At 47.0% G+C, this 22,870-nt stretch overlaps 2 protein-coding genes across 6 annotated transcripts in view; one reads left to right on the top strand and one right to left on the bottom strand.

The window, feature by feature from the left end:
• FBXW8 (F-box and WD repeat domain containing 8) overlaps window positions 1-14,981 on the top strand; it is a 65,663-nt gene extending 50,682 nt beyond the window's left edge. For 3 of the 5 annotated variants that reach the window (XM_077920645.1, XM_028710262.2, XM_028710261.2), the window contains 4 exons: window positions 1,666-1,793; window positions 10,049-10,222; window positions 12,677-12,793; window positions 13,849-14,981. In XM_077920645.1, the coding sequence (XP_077776771.1) occupies window positions 1,666-1,793; window positions 10,049-10,222; window positions 12,677-12,793; window positions 13,849-13,993 (564 nt within the window). In that variant the 3' untranslated portion in view covers window positions 13,994-14,981. Of the gene's footprint in view, window positions 1-1,665; window positions 1,865-10,048; window positions 10,223-12,676; window positions 12,794-13,848 lie in introns of those variants that run through there. The other 2 variants (XM_077920646.1, XM_077920647.1) reach the window with 2 other exon arrangements.
• Window positions 14,982-15,347: 366 nt separating this feature from the next.
• TESC (tescalcin) overlaps window positions 15,348-22,870 on the bottom strand; it is a 33,672-nt gene continuing 26,149 nt past the window's right edge. Inside the window, exons 3-8 of the mRNA XM_028710264.2 lie at window positions 21,048-21,128; window positions 18,535-18,674; window positions 17,093-17,154; window positions 16,853-16,960; window positions 16,278-16,325; window positions 15,348-15,677 (exon numbers count right to left, since the gene is read on the bottom strand). Of these exons, the coding sequence (XP_028566097.1) occupies window positions 15,600-15,677; window positions 16,278-16,325; window positions 16,853-16,960; window positions 17,093-17,154; window positions 18,535-18,674; window positions 21,048-21,128 (517 nt within the window). The 3' untranslated portion in view covers window positions 15,348-15,599. The remainder of the gene's footprint in view (window positions 15,678-16,277; window positions 16,326-16,852; window positions 16,961-17,092; window positions 17,155-18,534; window positions 18,675-21,047; window positions 21,129-22,870) is intronic.

Genomic DNA, 22,870 nt, shown 5'->3' with positions numbered 1-22,870 from the left:
CGTTTGAAGATCAGCCTTGACTTTTTCAACAGATGGCAGAACATGTCTTTGTATGCATAGGTGATATTAGATGTGCATGCTGTGAGCCTCCCTTAGGACTGTTTTACAGTTAATAATAAAGGGATATAAATGTCTTCTCCCCCCCCCCCCATTTTTATTTGATTGCAATATATAAGTATCGGTATCTACATGTACAGGTATATACCTACCCATGTATAAGTATGCTTAATTCATTTTTAATGCATAAAAATACATTAAAGCCAAGCAAGCAAGGGAAATCAATCACGGAAATGAGAGACCTTGGGTTGTAGCCAACTAAGGCCTACTCAGAGGAGACCCATTGGAATTAACCAGCCTAAGTTAAGCCAGGTTCATTAATTCAGTGGGTCTGCTCTGGCAACCATTAACATTGGATACAACCCTCTCAATATCTGAGCTATAAATTGTTTCCAACGATATATACCGTATTTTTCCGTGTATAAGACTAGGTTTTTTTCTTTTAAAAATATGTTTAAAATTGGGGGTCGTCTTATACACGGATACAATTCCCCCCATTTTCTTAATTTGGATTCCCCTAAAACAGGGGGTGTCTTATACACAGAAAAATACGGTATATGGCTAGATATTTTCTCATGTCTTAGGTTGACTCCTTTATCTCACTCTTGCAAGGTTAGTTAGTTTTATCATATGAGCCAATTAGTCAATTCCCATAGTCTCCCATTCCAATCTTCTAACACAGGGATAACACTCCATTATAGCATTTTGCTGTAGGAGCAGCTGTTACCAAACACATTATCAATTCTGCAAAACCAGATCCTCAACATATCCAAATAATACTGTGTATGGTTGTGCCGGCAGTTCAGCCCCTGTTATAAGTTAAATTTCATTTCTGATTGGGGAAGTGTTGTAACTTAGTGGTAGGGAATCTGCTTTGCATGCAGAAGGTCCCTGGCTCAGGGTGGACTCAGTATAAGACAGCTTTCAATGTTATATATTCCCCCAATATTGTTAATTTTAAGAGATAACAAGTCTACAGTTGCTGGAAGGGCAGAAAGAGGAAAGTAACCTCCTGGGGGAAAGGAACTCTGTTCACCAGTCCTAACTCCTTGTTTTTCTTAATCAGAGAGACAGATTCTTAATCATAGAATTGGAAAGTTGGAAGAGACCATGATGGCCATCTAGTCTAACCCCCCGTAATGCAGGAATCTTTCACTCAACCTGGGGCTCAAACCCATGACCCTGAGATTAAGAGTCTCATGCTCTACCGAGCCATCTCACTTAGGACTGGGGAACATTCTCTGGCCTTATCTCCCCCACCCCTTAAGGCCCTGGAGGGTGCAATCCTGCTTGCTGCAGGGGTCTGCTTGGTCACCACAATCCTTGCAGGGAATGCACTGGCAGAGCAGACCCCAGCAGAATTGAACTCCACCCTCCCACCCCTTGGTTGACATCAGTGATGACATCACTGACATCACTGACATCAGTGATGACCCAGTGATGTCACCTAATGGATAGGTAGGTTTGGTGGGGGGAGGGAATAGCTGTGCAGGCCACTTTGGACCCCCTGGCAGGCGAAGACTGGCCTGCAAGGCCAGAAGATCCCCACCCTTTCCCCTAACCCTTGGTTGACAATCTGCATTCCCATGGTGTGTTTTTCCCCCCCAGATCCTTCTCTACAACTTGGAAACGGGACAGTGCACAGCGCAGCTCGGAAGCTCCTTGGGGGACTTCTCCTGCGTCAATCTCCGGGACAGCCCTCCCTCCCTGCTGGTGGCTGGGAACAAGGACAGAAGGTACACCCAAGGAGGTGGGGCAGGGGACCCCACACGGCACACGCTGAGCTGTGTGCGGCCCATTTGGTCAGGTTAGATTTATCAAACTTTCTATTTTGCTTCCCACACATAAAAAGGGTTGCCTCCAACGCTAGTCCTACTCAAAGAAGACCCGTTGAAAATTAATGGGCGAGGCTCACTTAGGCCCATTCATGTCGATGGATTTACTCTGAGTAGGACTAACACTGTATACAACCAAAAAGTCCCGAATCAATTTGTGAGAATAGTAAAGGTAAAGGGACCCCTGACCATCAGGTCCAGTCGTGGCCGACTCTGGAGTTGCGGCGCTCATCTCGCTTTATTGGCTGAGGGAGCTGGCGTACAGCTTCTGGGTCATGTGGCCAGCATGACTAAGCCGCTTCTGGTGAACCAGAGCAGCGCACGGAAATGCTGTTTACCTTCCCGCCAGAGCGGTACCTATTTATCTACTTGCACTTTGACGTGCTTTCAAACTGCTAGATTGGCAGGAACAGGGACCGAGCAATGGGAGCTCACCCCGTTGCGGGGATTCAAACCGCTGACCTTCTGATCGGCAAGCCCTAGGCTCTGTGGTTTAACCCACAGTGTCACCCATGTCCCGCATGAATCCAGTAAATAAAAATATACATATCAGAAACAGAATAAAAACATTCAACGGTGGATACCACCCAGATGCCCAGGGAACAAAAAATGTATTTGCCTGGTGCCTAGGACAAAAAGAGAGTAGGTACCAGGTAGGCTTCCTGAGGCACAGCATTCCATAGACTTGGGGCTACTACAAAAAAGGCCGTGTTCAACCTCCAGGCCTCCCTTATAGGTGGCATGCAGAGAAGGGCCTCAGATGAACTGGGCAGGTTGCTAAGGGGAAAGGCAGTTTGTCCTGGGCCCCCAAACCTATCATGCTGCTCTGAACCACAGTGCAGACAGTAACGCGAATCAACCAGTCTGGTGGACTCTTGCATGTGGACTGCGGCAGGGAGGCGCTATCTTGTAATTTTCATCTGGTACCAAAACACAGGAAGCTGCTTTACACTGAGTCAGACCTTTGGTCCGCCTAGCTCAGTATTGTCTACACCAGGGGTGGCCAACTCTCAAGAGACTGCCATCTACTTTCAGAATTAAAAACTGACAGTTGTCTACCCCTGTTTTGGGGGAGGGTTCAGCTCAAAGTTGTTGAACACTTTTTTTAGGGAGGAGAAAAGCCCTGTTTTTTTACTCACTCACAAATGGATCTCTATGGATCAAAGCAGCAGCACAGAGAAAGCTCCATCTTCTCTTCCAGAGATCATACAACAATGGAGGGTGTGGCTAGGGGGCGGGGCAGGAGTCAGTTTTAATGATGCTAAGGAAAGGTAGCCAGAGATCCACTGCGATCTACCAAAACTTTGCAGGGATCTACCAGTAGATTGTGATCGACCTGTTGGACATCCCTGGTCTACACTGACTGGCGGCAGCTCTCGGGGGGGGGGGGGGGGTCCAGGCAGGAGTCTCTCCCAGCCCTGCCTGGAGATGTCGTTGGGGCTTGAACCTTGGACCTTCTGCATGCAAACCAGATGCTCTGCCACTGAGGCACAACACCTCCCCAAATGTCTTGGGCCGGCCTGGATCTGGGCACCCCACCCCAAACGTGGCTGCACCTTTGTAGCAGCTTACCTGTTGGCTTTCACGGAATTGCACTGCACACCAGAGGCAAGAGTCTGCATAAACTTTTCAGAGAATGAGACGCAATATTACGTCATGGTTGGACAGCACACCTCGCTTTGCTTTGTTCTGTCCTGTCGTTGTTTTGCAAGCTCCGCGGGAAGAGTCCCTCCTTTACTCCTCTTCCCCCCCTTCAAAAAAAATAATATATATTTTTTAAGCCATTTGGTGGACACAGTTGGTGTACTGCCCAGCGAGGCCTCTTGGAACAAGGCCCTCCTCTTTCCTGCGGACACTCGTGGAAAAAAGGGAGAAAGAAATGAGTTTGGCATTTTAAACCTCACTTCCTGAAATTTTGAAGTAGGGAAATAACCTAAGGGAGAATCGCACGTGCCAAAAAGAGAACCCACCCCCACCCCCTCGGTATCACCGCCACCAAACAGTGGGAGTAATGTAGGTTGGGTTGCAGTTGATGTCTCTCAGGTGGCCAAAACAAAAAAGGATTTTCACGTGAATGAATTCCAGATCCTATTTAGCTGATTTGCGGCTCCCCACCCCTTTATCTCCTCATCTTGGCCAGTCTTACGTCTCTCCCCCCCACCGCTCAGTGTCTGTTGGCAGACATGGAAGCGCTCAGAGTCATCAGTGTGAAAAGATTAGAGTGCTTTAAAAAAAAAAAAAAAAACCACGTCCCTCCACATCCAATTTTTAGATTCCCCCTCCTCCCCGCCACCTCTTCTTTTTCTTTCTTTTTTTTTGGGGGGGAGAGACGGGGTGTTAATTATTTAAATGGTCCAGCACACCGCACCAAAGGGATGTTGCACGGTGGCCAAAGGCTCCCTGCTCTTTCCTTCTCCCCTTCTCACACACCTGTCTCCCTCCCTGTACCCTGCTCCCGCCCCCCCCCCCCCCCCATGCATCAGGCCTCAGGTGGCACTTTGGTCCAGGATCAGTTTCAAAGGCATGTCGTTTCCCCTTTCTGGATTTTCAGAGCCTAACTGCCTTCTGCAGGAGCCAGTTCCATCATTCAGCTTTGTGCTGGGTGAAGAAGTGCTTTTTCAAATCGATCCTGAGTACAGGCGTACCTCGGAAGTCAAACGGAATCCATTCTGGAAATCCATTTGACTTCCAAAACATTCGGAAACCAAGGAAGCTCCAGTAGCCAACTTGCGTCGGACATTCGGGTTCCAAAGAATGTCAGCAAAGCAGAGCAATCAATTCCGGGTTTGCGGCGTTCAGGAGCCAAAATGTCACAAGGCGTTCGACTTCCGAGGTATGACTATCTATCTATCTACAATGGTACCTCGGGTTAAGTACAGTGGTACCTCGCAAGACGAATGCCTCGCAAGACAAAAAACTCGCAAGACGAAAGGGTTTTTGGTTTTTTGAGCTGCTTCGCAAGACGATTTTCCCTATGGGCTTGCTTCGCAAGACGGAAACGTCTTGCAAGTTTGCTTCCTTTTTCTTAACACCGTTAATACAGTTGCGACTTGACTTCGAGGAGCAACTCATAGAACGCGGAGTGGTAGCCTTTTTTGAGGTTTTTGAAGACTTTGGTGATTTTTTAAGCTTTTCCAAAACTTTTCCGACACCGTGCTTCGCAAGACGAAAAAAATCGCAAGACGAAAAAACTCGCGGAACGAATTAATTTCATCTTGCGAGGCACCACTGTACTTAATTCGTTCCTGAGGTCTGTTCTTAACCTGAAACTGTTCTTAACCTGAAGCACCACTTTAGCTAATGGGGCCTCCCGCTGCTGCCACGCCACCAGAGCACGATTTCTGTTCTCATCCTGAAGCAAAGTTCTTAACCTGAAGCACTATTTCTGGGTTAGCGGAGTCTGTAACCTGAAGCGTATGTAACCTGAAGCGTATGTAACCTGAGGTACCACTGTATCTATCTTTCTTTCTTTCTTTCTTTCTTTCTTTCTTTCTTTCTTTCTTTCTTTCTTTCTTTCTTTCTTTCCTTCCTTCCTTCCTTCTTTCTTTCTTTCTTTCTTTCTTTTTTTGCCTGGCACCTAAAAGTGTATAATGAAGGTGCCAGGTGAACCTCCCTGGCGAGAGCGTTTCACAAATGGGGAGCCACAGTAGAAAAGGTTCTCGTGTTGCCACCTTCCAGACTTCTCGTGGAGGAGGCACACGAAGAAGAACACGAGTTCTTGTGTTAAGGGGGGGGGCAAAAACTTCCCTCTACCTTCTTTCTCCATGCTGTACATACGGTAATTTCTTTTACACTTCCTTCGTGTCACCTTTTGCTCTCCTTTCCTCCAAACTCAGGGTCAAGTGGTTTTGTGTAGCTGTAAAGCACCATCTCCTGTGCACTGGAGGAGGAGGGTTTAAATTTATTCCCCACTCTTCTTTCCAAAGAAACTCAGGGCAGGAAACGCATCAGGGATAAAGCAACACAATTAAAAATGGAAACATATTTAAGCACTTAGCCTCTCTCCAGCTTCTGGGAGTTATCGGACGTTGTCCATACTTCCAAGCCTCTCTTCGTGGGCCTGAGGACCAAATACTTGCCTCATTTCATTTAAATTTTTATTTCTTTCATGCACACAATTCAGAGCAGCATGCATGTTTCTTCCCCTTTTTGCCCTCACAACCACCTTGTGAGCCAGGGGGCTCAGCGAGGATGAGGTTGGGGCCAGTTTTCCTTTAAGCATGGGCCTTGTGAACCTGTTTAGTGTTGCGGGAATTTTCCTTAGTTTGTTTTCAAGGAACAGGAACAGGTGGGGGTGTTTCTGGTTTTATCTACCTCCAAGTGCACCCATTGTTTCGTTTCACCTTCCAGGATGTGTGGGATTATGTGGTGCACTTGGTTGGCGATATAGCGTAGTTCTATGTTTTCTAACACACACAGTTGTTAATAAAAACTAATTTAAAAAACAGCAGCAGCAACCCTGTGAGGTAGGTTAGGTGACAGGTAGTAACTGCCTAAAGATCACCCAGTGAGCTTCATGGCTGGCGGGGGGGGGGGGGGGGTAGGAAACAACACCTGAGATTCCCAGGTGCCTAAATTCTAAACTCAGCTCCCGAATTCCATCCTTTTCAAGGTTTGATCATTGCAGAACCACAAATGCTCTGGCATTGATAGCCAAAGCCTGGGAGAAGGAGTTGGTAAGACTTCCCCGCTGCACAAAAGCAACAACAACTCGAAAAGTGTCTTTTGCCTCCCCCTCCCCGCCCCCGGGAACGGATGCCTGGAAGCCGGGTCCTTGCAAATGAAACCACGACGACTCAGCCAGGGCTCGGTAGATGGAAGGCGGCCTGATTATCATACGCAATGCCGGTGGGCACCTCGCCAGGCCGCACGCTGTCAGAGACGGGGGCTTGGAAGCAGCGCTTTGGTTTCGCCCAGTGCCGAGCTCTGCGCAGCCCCCCACCCAGGCAAGAGGAAGAGCGGGAGGCAGGCTTTGTTTACTCCATCTGTGGATGCTCTGACAAGCGGCAGCGGAGGTGTTGCGCGTGGCCCAGCCTGCCTGAGCACGCTCATTTCCCTTCTCCAGCCTGTCAGATGGATGCCACCCGGTCGGAAGCCTTTGTCCTCCTTTTTGTTCTAATTGTCGGAACGGAGCTGTTCCCAGGCTCCTGCCGAGCGGTTTCATTAGAGAAGGGCAATGTGGGGAGGAGGGAGGGAAGGAGGGAAAGCTTTGGATTTGTTTTTTTGGAACAGCCTCCAGATCGGAGCAGGGATCCTGAACAATGGAAGTGCTGGCACAGGGAGTGTCCTCCTGTCATCCGCTCGGGCCTCCCAGCTTCCGCAGTTCATCATTTCCCAAGGATTAGTGTCCATTCCTTTTCCAGCAGCCTCTGTGGCGGCTCCCGCTCGACTCTCTGGGCTCTGTCATTGTTAAACACACACACACACACACACACACACACACACACACACACACCCTTTTGGCAATCTGCAATGATTTCATCTTCAGTTGTTTTGGATGATCAAACTGCTAAGCCCTACCTCCTGCATCCATCCACTTGCTCAACTCTCGCACAGCCTCTTTGAGCCCAGCGGTGGGAAACCTCAGGCTGAGAGGCAGCCCTCCCAGCCTCTCTGCCTCCCCAGGCCGCCCCCCCTGACTGACTCCACGCCACACCTTCCTTGGATGTTTTTGCTAGGCTGCGGTGTATATTCATAATGCCCCTCGCTTCCCTGGAGGAAGCACAGAGAGAGGGGTTCATGAGTGTTGTTGTTATTTAGTCGTTGAGTCATGTCCGACTCTTCGTGACCCCATGGACCAGAGCACGCCAGGCCCTCCTGTCTTCCACTGCTTCCCGCAGTTTGGTCAAACTCATGCTGGTAGCTTCAAGAACACTGTCCAACCATCTCATCCTCTGTCGTCCCCTTCTCCTTGTGCCCTCCATCTTTCCCAACATCAGGGTCTTTTCCAGGGAGTCTTCTCTTCTCATGAGGTGGCCAAAGCACTGGAGTCTCAGCTTCAGGATCTGTCCTTCCAGTGAGCACTCAGGGCTGATTTCCTTAAGAATGGAGAGGTTTGATCTTCTTGCAGTCCATGGGACTCTCAAGAGTCTCCTCCAGCACCATAATTCAAAAGCATCAATTCTTTGTTCACAATAACTTCTTCCATCTCTGTTCCGGGGACCTCCAGGTTAGATTACTGCAACACATTATAGGTAAAGGTAAAGGGACCCCTGACCGTTAGGTCCAGTTGTGGACGACTCTGAGGTTGCGGCGCTCATCTCGCTTTATTGGCCAAGGGAGCTGGCGTACAGCTTCCAGGTCATGTGGCCAGCATGACTAAGCTGCTTCTGGCGAACCAGAGCAGTGCACGGAAACACCGTTTACCTTCCCGCCGGAGCGGTACCTATTTATCTACTTGCACTTTGATGTGCTTTCGAACTGCTAGGTTGGCAGGAGCAGGGACCGAGCAACGGGCGCTCACCCCGTCACGGGGATTCGAACCGCCGACCTTCTGATCGGCAAATCCTTGGCTCTGTGGTTTAGACCACAGCATCACCCACGCCTCTAAAGATGGTTGGAGAAACTTCAGCTGGTGCAGAATTCAGCGGCCAGCTTGCTCATCAGGGCAAGACGGTTTCAACATATTACACCGTCCAATTCTGGGCCGTCCAATGAAGCTGAACGTTGGAAGATTCAGGACAGACAGAAGAAATAACTTCTTCCCCTAGTGCAAACTTAAACGGTGGAATTTGGGCTCCCTCAGGAGGCAGTGATGATTGCCACCAACTTGGATGGCTTTAAAAGAGGATTAGACAAACCCACAGAAGAGAAGGCCGTCCGTGGCCACTAGCCACAACGGCTGTGTTCTGCCTCCATTGCCAGAGGCCGTGTGCCTTATGACTGCCAGCAGCTGATATTCAAAGTGGGGGGAGCGCTCAGGTCCTGCTTGCAGGCTTCCCATGTGGCATCTGGTTGGCCGCTGTGAGAACAGGATGTTGGACTAGATGGGTCATTGGCTTGATCCAGCAAAGCTCTTCTTAATTTTTTTTAAGGGGTTTAGACAAATTCATAGAGACATCTGAAGGCAGCCCTGTATAGGGAAGCATTTTAATGTTTTGTTGTGTTTTTCTATACAGTGGTACCTCGGGTTAAGAATGTAATTTGTTCCGGAGGTCCGTTCTTAACCTGAAACTGTCCTTAACCTGAGGTACCACTTTAGCTAATGGGGCCTACTGCTGCCGCTGCGCCACTGCCGCGTGATTTCTGTTCTCATCCTGAAGCAAAGTTCTTAACCCGAGGTACTATTTCTGGGTTAGCGGAGCCTGTAACCTGAAACATCTGTAACCTGAAGTGTCTGTAACCTGAGGTACCACTGTATGTTGGAAGCCACCCAGAGTGGCTGGGGAAACGCAGTCAGATGGGTGGGGAACTTATAACAATAATAGTAATTGGAGCAGCCGTTCCCAAAGCATTTTCCCCCACTTGAAAATTGCTGAGGTTGTTGACGGATTCTTCTGCCTCTTGTAGCAATTTTCATGCGCTGTCCTAGGTGCTACATGATTTTTAATTGCAGATGTGCTGTGGACCACCTGAATGAAGGGGTCTGAGGACCGCACTTTAGGAACCCCTTCCATAGCAGCTAACACTATCAATGGTGATTCTGGCTTCTACTTCTACTTTCAGAGGCAACATGTTGCTGAATGCCAGTTGCTGCGAATCACGAGCCGAGAGCACTGTTGCACTTGTGCCCTGCTTTGTGAGCTTCCCATGGGCATCTGGTTGGACACTAGATGGGCCACTGGCCTGGTCTGGCAGGGCTCTTTCCCATGTTCTTATGTATAAACATCCATTTCTTTTAGGGCATTTCTATCCCACCTTTTTCCTCCAAGGAGCTCAGGGTTGTGTACATGGTCCTCTCCTTCCTCAGTTAATCCCCACAATAATAACCGTGTGAGGTGGGTCAGGCTTTGTGGCCGACTTGGGGATTTGAACCCTTCTCTTCCAGGTCCTAATTCTGGCACTCTAACCACTGCACCACACTGCCTCTCATAGATGGCTCAACTAGTAAGAGAGGCTGGAATCTAACGTGGTTCCAAGTAGATCTTGCTGGAACCATCTCTTCCGGGGTTGTGCCAGTGACACGAGACTTGACTACATTTCTGTCTTTGTCTTAGGGTGAGGGTTTTTGACCTCCGCATAAGCGCCTCCGTTTGCTCCCTCTATGGCCACCAGCTGGGAGTCTCTTCTGTGCAGATGGACGACTGGAAGATCGTCAGCGGAGGGGAAGAGGGCCTGGTCTGCGTGTGGGACCAGAGGATGGGCACCAAGCTCTGGGAAATCCATGCCAGGTAAAGTCAGCTGCCGGAGGAGGCTGGTCCATTAGAGCAAGGGGGGCGGGTACTTGCCTAAGGGGCAACGCTGAGGCTGACTAGCAGCAGCACCTGCTTTAAGTAAGGAGGCGGGCAGGTGGGGCTTTGGTGAGGGGAGACTCTACTGCAATAATAATAATAATAATAATAATAATAATAATAATAATAATACCCTGCCCATCTGGCTGGTTCTCCCCAGCCACTCTGGATGGCTCCCAACTGAATATTAAAAACACAATACAGCATTAAACATTAAAAGCTTCCCTAAACAGGGCTGCCTTCAGATGTCGTCTAAAAGTCTGGTAGTTGTTCTCTTTGACATCTGGTGGGAGGGCGTTCCACAGGGTGGGTGCCACTACCGAGAAGGCCCTCTGCCTGGTTCCCTGTAGCTTTGCTTCTCGCAATGAGGGAACCGCTGGAAGGCCCTCGGCGCTGGATCTCAGTGTCCGGGCTGAACAATGGGGATGGAGATGCTCCTTCAGGTATACTGGGCCGAGGCCGTTTAGGGCTTTAAAGGTCAGCACCAACACTTTGAATTGTGCTCGGAAACGTACTGGGAGCCAATGCAGGTCTCTCAGGACCAGTGTTATATAGTCTTGGCTGCTCTGTGTGGCTATGTATTTTGAAGAAATGTATTTGTCTAGTTCCATGCTTTGGGACTCCCAAATGGTTAATTCCACTCTCGGTGGCATTGCCCAAAGTCCTACAGGGGCTGCTTCAACGCCTACAGCCCAGATTGACTGTTCGGTGATTTTTAGTGCCAGCGAGGTTCATTTAGAAGCCGAGCCTTGAGTGTTATCAGGCCAGTCCTGCAGAACTCTTTGCCACTGGTTTTCATTGTATGATTTTATGCATAAATGGCAAACTGCTCAGGGATGGGGGTTCTTTTCTCTTTCTAGGAATAGTGGGATCTAAATATTTTTTTACAAATATAATAAAATACCCGAGTGCACCTTTTAACTCCTGCTTCTGGCATCTCTGGTTAAAAGGATTTTGGATGCCTGATTTCCATCCATTAATTTAAGTGGCTCTTCTCTGGGCAGGACTAGCACCAGGTATAACCCCAGCCCTGATAAGTCAGGTATGGGGAACCAGGTTGGACTCCATCTCCCATCATCCGTGGTCATGCTGCCTGGGGCTGATGGGAATCGGAGTCCAGCACCACTTGGAGGCTCTCAGAGCATCTGCTGAAGCTGCCTTTTCCCCTTGCCCTGCTTCAGGAATCTGGCTGCACTTCAGCAATTGTCCATTGGGTGGTGCTAAAAGCAAAAATACTATTACAGTGGCACCTCGGGTTACATACACTTTAGGTTGCATACGCTTCAGGTTACAGACTCCGCTAACCCAGAAATAGTACCTCGGGTTAAGAACTTTGCTTCTGGATGAGAACAGAAATTGTGCTCCAGCGGCGCGGCAGCAGCGGGAGGCCCCATTAGCTAAAGTGGTGCTTCAGGTTAAGAACAGTTTCAGGTTAAGAACGGACCTCCAGAACGAATTAAGTACTTAACCCGAGGTACCGCTGTATTATTATTGGCTTGAATGGAGACCCACCCCCTTCTCTCCCCTTCCCCTCCAGTGCCACAGCACTGGACTGACCCATTTAACTCAAAACAAGAAAAAGCAGCAAATGGAGACTTTTGGAATGACCAGCGCCACCTGGTTGCCTGCCAGATATTTTTGGATTGCAATTCCCATCAGCCTGAGTTCTGGACCAAAACCTCTGTAGGGCACTAGGTTTGTTTCTCTGAGTAGACCTGTTGAAGTTAGTGGACACAATTTATGCAAGGCTGTTGGTTTCAGTAGGTCTACTCTTGAGTGTGGCTTTGGTGGAGTCAACCAAGACAGTAAGAGCTGTTTGACAGTGGAATTTGCTGCCAAGGAGTGTGGTGGAGTCTCCTTCTTTGGAGGTCTTTAAGCAGAGGCTTGACAACCATATGTCAGGAGTGCTCTGATGGTGCTCCCTGCTTGGCAGGGGATTGGACTCGATGGCCCTTGTGGTCTATTCCAACTCTATGATTCTATGATTCTAACCCTACTTTTCAAAAGTGGAAAAAAAGACAAATTTTGTATCCATAGGAAATCCGCCTGCAAATGACTTGAGTTTAGATACGCAGATAACAAACGTTGATTTTGCTATGAATATTGGGCAGTCCCGTCCCCCCCTCCCCCCCCCCCGCTAATGCAGCATTCATGTTGTCATTTGTGCATGGAAATGCATTTTTTTTCACTTAGCATTTTCATGTGTGTGGGGGTGTAGAGTTTTGTTCCAATCAACTCTGCATCTTAATGACAATACATTTTTAACGGTGGGGGTGGGGAGAGAAACTATTAAAAGAACTTGCACGTCATATTTAGAAATGTTAATCGTGACTCCCATTAAGATTAAAAAAAAAATTAAACAGAAACACCAACAACATTCCTTTTTCCCTCCAGGCACCCTGTCCGCCACATTTGGTTCAACAGCCACAGCCTCATCACCGCCAATATCCCTGACGAGAAGGTTCCCCGAGGCGCCAGCATCATGGATGATGACCTGACTGCTCATCGAAGGTAAGAATCAGCCACAGGCGCAGCATTTTTACTAAGCAGAAAGAGAGCCAAGAGTCTGAGAAGCAGGGAATGCGAGTGGGCCACGTCCCTGAATGCTCAAAGCTGAGGTGGGAGGGTTAATAGAATTGATGGGAATAATGACTGCAGCCATGTCTGGGTTGACCACCCTGTGGAATTGCCTATGAAGGGCCTTTCAGTTGTGGCTCCCCATCTATGGGATGGTCTCTCCAGTGAGGTCTCCTGGGAACCTTTCAGTCTCGGATAAAGACTTGCCTTTCTTCCCCATGTCCTTTGGGGGACTGAGCAAATCTGTCCCACAGTACCTGTGCTGCAAAAGCTTTTTGTGGCCAGGCGTCATCGTCCACTTTAGGCTCCAGGCAAAAATATTTCTTTTTTTGGCCAGGCCTTTGGCTCTTAATCATCTGTGGCCTCCTTGAGTGGTGGGATGTTTTGGGACTGTCTTTTAGATTTTTGTCTAAGTTGCTCACAGTTACCTTGGTAAAAAGACCACCAATACATTCAGTAAATAATAATAAAATATATATGAGGATGTGTTTGTTTCTGTATTAATATGTTAATGTTTCATATGAAGGAGGCTTGCCCCCTTTCCCCCCAAAAAAAATATTTAGGCACCAGGCGAAAACAGTTCTCTTCAATCGAGCATTAGGCTGATTTAACCTTCTGTGACCTTTTAAATGTGTCGGGGGGCGGGGTTATTGGTTTGTTCTGCTTTTGTTTTATTGCATATTTAGTGTTTTTATTTTGCATTTTTACGCTGTGGACTTCCCTGTGATCTTTGGATGAAGGCTAGTATACAAATGAAATGAATGTTGTGCTCCTTTTCCCCACAATGGTATACTGCGGTTATGTTTATGTTTTGTCAATCTAAGTTGCTTGGAGTTTCTAGGTAACAGGTGACTAAGGAGTCATAATAATGATAACAACAATAATAACAACAACAATAATATGCATGCTAATCATGCTAGTCTTGTTTGGGGAGGGCGGGGTATAAATAAAAATTTATTATTATTATTATTATTCTCCCCCCAAATCAGACATCGAGGAATCATCTATGCGTATGAGTTCTCGGTGGACCAGCTGGCTGCAGAGAGCATCCTTCCTATCTGCCGCTCCTCTTACAACGAAACAACAGGCTACAACTACAATATTGGCCTGGCGGTCCCCTATGACAACATCTAGCTGCGTCGGGAAGTAAGAGGTGCTGATCAAAGGCCGACCAACGTGGAGCAGGAAGGACGGCGCCCACGTCCACAGGAAGGTGTCTGGGTCAGGGCAGTGGCTGCCGCAGAAACACACGGAGGAGAATGCGAAGATGATCCTCAGTGATGCCCCCTAAAACCCACCTGGATGCAGCGAGGCAGAGGATGATGAGGGATGGAGCGGATGCAGCGGGCAGGGTGTGACGCTTTGCAAAACCCAGACATGGCGCAGTAGGAATGGAGGAGAAGTGCTGGCCCAAAGTGACTCAGGCCCGGAAGAGGAGCAGAAGGGAGTAGTTAAAACAGGGAGCCAAGCAGGTAGAGAGACTGGACTTCCTAACCTTGGGCCCAGGCCTGATATTTTAGGTTACTTATGGGGCTGGGAAATGTGAGGGCTGGGACCATGACCAGTGAGATAGCAAGTGAACTACAGGACCTCTTGAAAGCATGTGTAAATCACTCACCATTTCCTCCCAGGATGTCAGATAGCCCTTGAAAAACACTTGGGAAGTTATAACATGCTTCTGGGCAAGTTTACACAAACAAACAACCTTTTCTATTGATGTTGATGATGGTGATGATGGTGTAAAGAAATGAGCTTTGTTAAAATGAGATACCAGGGTACCTTGGTATATTAGACTCAACCACATCTCCTACAATGGTTTATTGGTGCTTGTTTTTATTTTTTTTCCTTTTAAATGTTTTCCCATGCTTTTACCGTATACATTTTATTGTTTTAATGTTGTGAATCCCTTTGGTATGTTTCGTGATTTACTGGATATAAATACTTTTATAAATATAACCGTACCAACTGGGAATAACAAAGTGGCATGCTTCATGCTACACAGGGCATCCCCTGTTCCTTGGGGCATGTTGCTCCAGTTTTATTTCACAATTAGGGAAGAGTACTTGGACTGCCCAGGATTTTGTAGAAACGCCCCCCCCCCCCAAAAAAATGGATGGTATAATTTGTGAGTTTGGATTCATTGCTCCAAAAATCGAGGGAAGTCATGTGCCAAAGACACGTTTTTCGAGAGCGGTCAAGTCTATGCCAAAGAACAGGTGCAGTCCACCATCTTGGTTCAAAATGGTGGCTGGCTTGCAAAGGTCAACAGAGAGCACCGCCCCTGCCCTGGGAACCCTCACGCCAAGTTCGGTAATGATAAGACAACAGACAGAAATCACTTTCCAATATATATATAGTAGATAGATGTAAGATAATCTGGATCTGATTCCTCATCCTTGGTTAAGAAGAGCACCCGGTTTTTAAAAAGTTGAGTCCCATGACTGTATCTGATCACAGGATCCACAAGTAAACAAGCTTCTGCCAAGAATTAAAAACAAAACCTGCTTTATTGATGATTTGAGGCTATTGAGGCTTTTTAGTGTAGACAAGAGAGAGAAAATAGCTGTAAAGCCAAAGCCAGGCACATCAACTCCTAAACCTGCAACGCTCCCCTGCCAAAAAAACCTGCCCCAGCCGTGGGAGATGCAGTTCCCCCTTAATACCCGTATCGACCGCCTGACGGTTTCCGTCCCAGGTCGCTCCAGAAGGCACCAACACCTCAGTCCCAGCTTCTCCGTGGTCAGTAGCACATCGCAATCGGCTCCATGGTCAGGAAGCGAACGTGCATCTTGGTCTCAATGTCTATCCCTTCCCAGATCTGCCGGTGGAGAGGCAACGAAAGCAAGTTTGAGCCATGAGTACAGGTTAGGGGCCCTTTTAATGCTGCAGGCCACAAACTAAGGTCTGTTGCCGATAAGCTGCAGATTTGGTATCTGCTACTCTTATGAGTGCACCCAAGTCATAGAGCTGGAGGGGAACCTGTCCCTGCCCTTGTCTGATGCAAGAAATCTGAAGCATCCCAAACGGACCAAAGGTCTCCTGTGGGGAAGGCTCCCCCACTCTGTCCCCAAGTAACAGGTCCCTTCCTCAAACAGTTCTTGCTGTCAGGATACTTCTCCCACTTTTCTGATTTAGAAGCATTTATATAACAGCTTAATGTTTATAAAATCTCTCAATGTGCAATTTTTAAACAGGGGAAAAAATCATTAAAATGCAGCCTAAAACCAATAAAACAGCAATATAAAAACATATTAATCAGGGTTAAGGCAATTTAAACCCACAAAACAGGATCCAATTTTAGAGGTAACAGAAAGCCTAGCACTGTGTCCCTCCTCTCTGTCTCTCTCCTGCCCCCGCCCCTCCCACAGGTTGGTCTCCATCACTTCCGCCAAGCAATAGGGTGAGCATCCATTCTAACCTTAAGGAAGTCTTCAAATGTGATTCCCTCGTATACTTGATCTGGCTCCTGCAACAAGAACAGAAGCATTACGTTGATAGGTGAAAGTCCTATAAGGGCAGAGGAGGCATTCAGAGAAAAAACGGAGGGCTCTTACTTCTTAACTCAAAGCAAAAACCTGCATGCCATTCTTAAGGGCGACGTTTTCCTAAAAGGGCTTACAGCACAACCTTAATGCACAATCGAGGAAAAACACAATTCAACATTAAAATGGGTGGGGAGCCTGGGCCAAACGTGGCCCACCAGTCCATTTTTTTTCTAAAAACACACCCACATGCCACACACCTGATGTCAGGTGTTGGGGCAGAGAGAGAGACAGCTGCAGAAAGTGGAATAGAATCAGCAGGTGTGTATGGGGAGTTCAATCCTGCTTTGTACCTCTCCACCCCCCCCCCCATCTTTCCAAGCGCTATCTGGAGATGGGGATTGAACCTGGGACCTCCTGCAGGCAAGCAGATGCTCTACCGCTGAGCTACATCGCTTCCTCGCCTCGGAATGACCGTCTGCTGGTCATTGCAGCGTTGCGCTCAGCCTACCATTTGCCCCACGCAGATGCTGGCAGCCTCCATCATGGCTCCGTCTGCGATGGACCTCGCCGATTCCTTATCCAGGTGGGGGTTCCCCGAAAGCATCTCTTGCACGATCTGGAGGGCAGAAGCAAGTTGCAAATTGGTTGGAGGAGGAGGAGCGGTGCCGGGTCGTTGAAAGTGCAGTTAAGGGAGTTGAATGCCCAAATAATAATAATAATAATAATAATAATAATAATAATACATTACATTCCTGTATTCCTGCAGAGTGATCTTGCCGTCACTGTCTGCATCGTACATGTGGAAAAGAACTAGGGGAGAGAAGGCAAAATAAATTAGGGTCAGGAGTAAACAGCTTAAAAGCACAGTACTATGCGAGAAATAAATTCATGCAAAACCAATATTTACCCCGCACAATAGTAACCGAGCCTAACAGATCAAATCAGAGACTGTATCAAACACCAACAGAGTTCTTGTGCCAGTAAGCAGGGGAAGGGTGTTTGTGTGTGTGCGTGCAAAATCAAGAACATATAATTTAATGACTTACAAAAATAACTGCAGCTTGAATGCAAATGAAAATTAAACACACATGGACCAAAAATGTGGGTCAATCTCATTCATAGCCCATGGGGGGGGGGGGGGCAATTACTGATATTGGAGCGTAGTAACATATTCTTTCTTAAAATATAGGATTTGCTTTACTTATAAATCTTGGGATATTGTCCTCAAGGGTTTACGATGTTCTTTCTTGACAATGAAAAGTACCAAGAATGCCAAAGAGCATAATTCACAAGAGGCCTTTGAACATTATCACCGTCATGAAATAGGTTTTCACTCCCCTGGTTGAAAATGATGGGCAGGGAAGAGGGGAGGGGTGTCCTCTGGTATAACATAACCTTCGACTCACCGTATTTTTCGCTCTATAAGACACACTTTTCCCCTCCTAAAAAGTAAGGGGAAATGTGTGTGCGTCTTATGGAGCGAATGCAGGCTGCGCAGCTTTTGCTGAAGCCACGAGAGCAAGAGGGATCGGTGCGCACCAATTCCTCTTGCTCTCCTGGCTTCAGGGATAGCTGCTCGAAGCCTCTTCAGGGCAACGGGAGGAACGCTCCCCCTGCCCTGAAGAGGCTTGGCACGGCTATCCCAGAAGCCAGAACAGCAAGAGGGATCGCTGCGCAGCGATCCCTCTTGCTGTTCTGACTTCGCTTCGCTGGAGAGGCGCTGCGCAGAGAGGGAGAGAATTTTTTTTTTCTTGTTCTCCTCTAAAACTAAGTGCGTCTTATGGTCGGGTGCATCTTATAGAGCGAAAAATACGGTGATTTTTCCATAATAGCTATGGACCAGATTCTGACTGTACCATAAATCCTTATTTAATCCCTTTAAAGAGTTCCTTTTAAAAACTATTTCTACAGTAACCATCCTGGCAGCTCTCAATAAGTACAAGATCAGTCCTTTATCCAAAGCACCTTCATTTGTCCAGAACAGAATGTGGCCCTCAATAGGAAAAAGTTTCTCTGCTGGATGATTTTGAAGTGGGAGATGGGAGGGCACACAGTGGACATGGAAGAAGGGGAGAAGCTCCAGGAACCACACTCTTTACAGCTAAACATGAACGCAGCGGGTTCATGCAGACCATTTCTCCCATCTGCCAACAAAGCAATAAGCTTGATCGAGAAAGAGGAGCACCTTACATTTTAGCTTCTTCTTGCGGAATCGATCGAGCTGCTCGTCGTCCATGTCCATCTCGATGGGCCTGAAATTGGACATGATCGTCAAGAAGTCTTCGAAGTTGATCTCCTCCGCGAACCCGTCCGATGATTCTCGCAGGTTCCTATTGGCACGAAAGCACTCAGAACACTTTTGACATGAGGAACACCTAATGTAGAGCCCTCCATCCTCTGGCTGGGCTCCCAATGCAGCCCTAGTCAGCATGGGCAGTAGCCAGGGGTGATGGGAGTCAGGCTCCAGCAGAAACTGGAGGGCACCGTGTTGGCAACCCTTGTTCTACCCACCCATCGGCCCCTGTGCTTTTGGGGGGTGGGATGGGGTGAGGGAAGTGTGTTAGCAAAGGCATAGCCTTATTTAGAAATGGGTTGGCTGCTGTGTAGGGGTGTCCCAGACATTTGAATAAAATCAACACATTTGTAAAAACTCAAATCTTTCATTGTGGCAGCACTCAAATTTTGGAACTCCCTGCCTATTGACGCGAGGCAGGTATCTCTCCAGCAACAGCTAAAAACTTTTTTTCTTTTTAAGGCAAGCCTATCCAAATATGCAGGGACGCGGGTGGCGCTGTGGGTTAAACCACAGAGCCTAGGACTTGCCGATCAGAAGGTCGGCGGTTCGAATCCCCGTGACGGGGTGAGCTCCTGTTGCTCAGTCCCTGCTCCTGCCAACCTAGCAGTTCGAAAGCACACCAGTGCAAGTAGATAAATAGGTACCACTCTGGCGGGAAGGTAAATGGCGTTTCCGTGCGCTGCTCTGGTTCGCCAGAAGCGGCTTAGTTATGCTGGCCACTGGCTGTACACCAGTAAAGCAAGATGAGCGCCGCAACCCCAGAGTCGGTCACGACTGGACCTAATGGTCAGGGGGGTCCCTTTACCTTTACCTTTATCCAAATATGCAGAATGTCGACATGTGTTTTAATCTGCTTTTATCTGATCACTGATTTTAATTTGAAAGCTTCACGTCTTTACTGATAACGTCATTGTTCTCTTTTTTCGGTAAACTGCTTTGAGGTTTTCCCTTCTGCTTACAAACAAGCAGTATATAAACTGTGATAAGATAAGCAGAGGATAAATTGTTTACTTACAGAATTTAAATGTGACAATTGCCATTTGCAGATAAATCCATAGGAGAATGGAATGCGTCACACACACACAGCCCAGGTCCCCAAAGTGCTAAGGATTGTCTACACCAACAGTAACTGCAGAGGCGTGATGAGTTGGTCTGACTAACTGGATTTTCTGTGGCAAGGGGAAATCTAGGTCAACAGCTTTTAAAAAGCATGCATTGGCATTTTGAGGATGAAACCAGGTGGATGTTGCAAAAATAAATAAATGGCAGCAACAGCACGGGGCGTAAGAAGAGCCTTCTCGATCAGACCCAGCATCCTTTTCTCACACTGGCCTTTGGGAAACCAGCAAGCAGGCCCTGAGCACAAGAGAGAGAACACTCCCCTCCTGTGGTTTCATAATAATCATAATTTATTATTTATACCCTGCCCATCTGGCTGAGTTTCCCCAGCCACTCTGGGTGGCTTCCAACAGATTTTTAAAAACTCGATAAAACATCAAACATTAAAAATTTCCCTAAACAGGGCTGCCTTCAGATGTCTTCTAAAAGTCAAATAGTTGTTTATTTCCTTGACATCTGGTGGGAGGGCGTTCCACAGGGCGGGTGCCACCACTGAGAAGGCCCTCTGTCTGGTTCCCTGTAACCTCACTTCTTGCAGTGAGGGAACTGCCAGAAGTCCCTTGGAGCTGGACCTCAGTGTTTGGGCTGAATGGTGGGGGTGGAGATGCTCCTTCAGGTATACTGGGCCGAGGCCATTTAGGGCTTTAAAGGTCAAAGTGCATCCTGTTTCTGACCATGGAGGTAGAGCACAGCCATCATGGTTAGTAAGCCACTGATAGTCTCATTCTTCTGATGCAGGAGGAAGGCGGAAGGCACCCAGGGAAAGGGGGGCAATGTTTGGGATGCCATCAAACAGGGGCCACCAAGTGAAATCTTTGATTTTGTTTATTTGGCAAGATTTATAGACAATTGATTAATAATAATAATAATAATAATAATAATAATAATAATAATAATAATAAGCTTTAAGGCATTTACATAAAATGCAATAAAATATTCACTAGACTAAAAGAAGAATAGCAATAAAACCAGACCTTAAGAAACAGTAGGCATAATAAAATTACCAGAATGTTCTTGAAATGGTTGGTTCTATCGACAAGTCTGCCTAATGAAATTACACGTCTGTAATTTTGCCTAACGAAAGCAGCCTTTAGCAGGCACTGAAAAACAGGACGTCGAAGCTGCCTCAATCAATGACTGGTTTTTAGGTGCTTGTTTATGCGCTTTACTGTTTTTTTAATGGCTTATGTGCGGAGAGGGATTCGAGGTTAAGGAGAGTTGCACAGTTCTTGTTGCTATAGAGAACAACCCCCCCCCCCCCGGGGAGGCCAAGCACCCACAACATTACCTCTTGTCAAAAAAGGCCTGGACAATTTTGGATCTAATTGGATTGAACTCCAGATCAGGGACGCGATCAAAGTTCTCCTTGCTGCGGAAGTAGAAAAGGACAAAGAGAGAGAGAGAGAAATAGTGAGTGAGAGAGACAGGTTGCTGAAGACAAATGAACGATCTCTTCAGCACAGGGTCATGGCTCAGTGGCAGAGCTGAGGTTTGGTTTGGTTTGATTTGATTTTTTTGTTTTTGCATTTTAAAGATTTTAGGTTCATGGCTTTGGGAATGTTTTGAACTGTTTTATAGAATGCTTTGCTTTGTTTTAAATGGCACGCCAGTTCGCTACCCTCGGCTCCTTGGGGAAGAGCAGAGGCATGTAAGTTCAATAACTAACTAAGTAATAGTTCTAATAGCCAATGTGGTGTGATCACTAGAGTGCCAAACTAAAACGTGGGAGGCCAAGGTTCGAATCCCCATTCAGCCATGAAGCTCACTGGGTGACCTTTGGCCAATCGCCGCTTCTCTGCCTACCTCACAGGGTTGTTGTGAGGATGGAAATGGGTGTGTGTGTGTGCTTTAAAGCATCCATGATTAAATGGGCGCAAGATATTGGGGAAAATATTATGTTTGAACAATGGGAAAAATTGTGGAAAGAAGATATGAAATTCACTATGTGTTATAAATTGAAAGAAAATTACCTCAAAATACAACATAGATGGTATTTAACACCTGAAAGAATAGCAAAAATGAATAAAAATTGTAGCGATGTCTGCTGTCGATCAACACTGGACAAGGTGTTATTTTTGTTTAGTCGTTTAGTCGTGTCCGACTCTTCGTGACCCCATGGACCAGAGCACGCCAGGCACTCCTGTCTTCCACTGCCTCTCGCAGTTTGGTCAGACTCATGTTTGTAGCTTCGAGAACACTGTCCAACCATCTCGTCCTCTGTCGTCCCCTTCTCCTTGTGCCCTCAATCTTTCCCAACATCAGGGTCTTTTCCAGGGAGTCTTCTCTTCTCATGAGGTGGCCAAAGTATTGGAGCCTCAGCTTCACGATCTATCCTTCCAGTGAGCACTCAGGGCTAATTTCCTTAAGAATGGATGCGTTTGATCTTCTTGCAGTCCATGGGACTCTCAAGAGTCTCCTCCAGCACCATAATTCAAAAGCATCAATTCTTCAGCGATCAGCCTTCTTGATGGTCCAGCTCTCACTTCCATACATCACTACTGGGAAAACCATGGTTTTAACTATACGGACCTTTGTTGGCAAGGTGATGTCTCTGCTTTTTAAGATGCTGTCTAGGTTTGCCATCGCCTTTCTCCCAAGGAACAGGCATCTTTTAATTTCGTGACTGCTGTCACCATCTGCAGTGATCATGGAGCCCAAGAAAGTAAAATCTCTCACTGCCTCCATTTCTGGAAAAGGTACTATGATGCATATATGGTGGAATTGTTTAAACATCAAACAATTTTGGGAAACAATATATAACGAAATGAAAAAAATGTTCAGATATTCATTTAGGAAAACACCAGAAGGTTTTCTATTGGGAATAGTACCAGGAAGTCTAAAGGAAGAAGACAAGATGTTATATTTATACGCAACAGTAGCTGCAAGGCTATTGGAAAAGTGGTCGTATTCTGACAAATTATACCGACTAATTGGAAAAGTGGTATTATACCGACCAAAATAGAGTGGCTTGCCAAATTATTGGAGTATTACAATATATCCAAAACAATGGGAGAAATTGGAAGGGTCTCAAAAGAGAAGATAGACAGGGACTGGAAAGTATTTAAAGGACACTTGCAAAACCATATTGAAAAATCAGAACTATTAGAATAA

Source organism: Podarcis muralis, chromosome 16 (genome assembly GCF_964188315.1).
Source record: "Podarcis muralis chromosome 16, rPodMur119.hap1.1, whole genome shotgun sequence".
Taxonomy (NCBI): domain Eukaryota; kingdom Metazoa; phylum Chordata; class Lepidosauria; order Squamata; family Lacertidae; genus Podarcis; species Podarcis muralis.
This window is presented reverse-complemented; position numbering and strand designations above follow the sequence as displayed.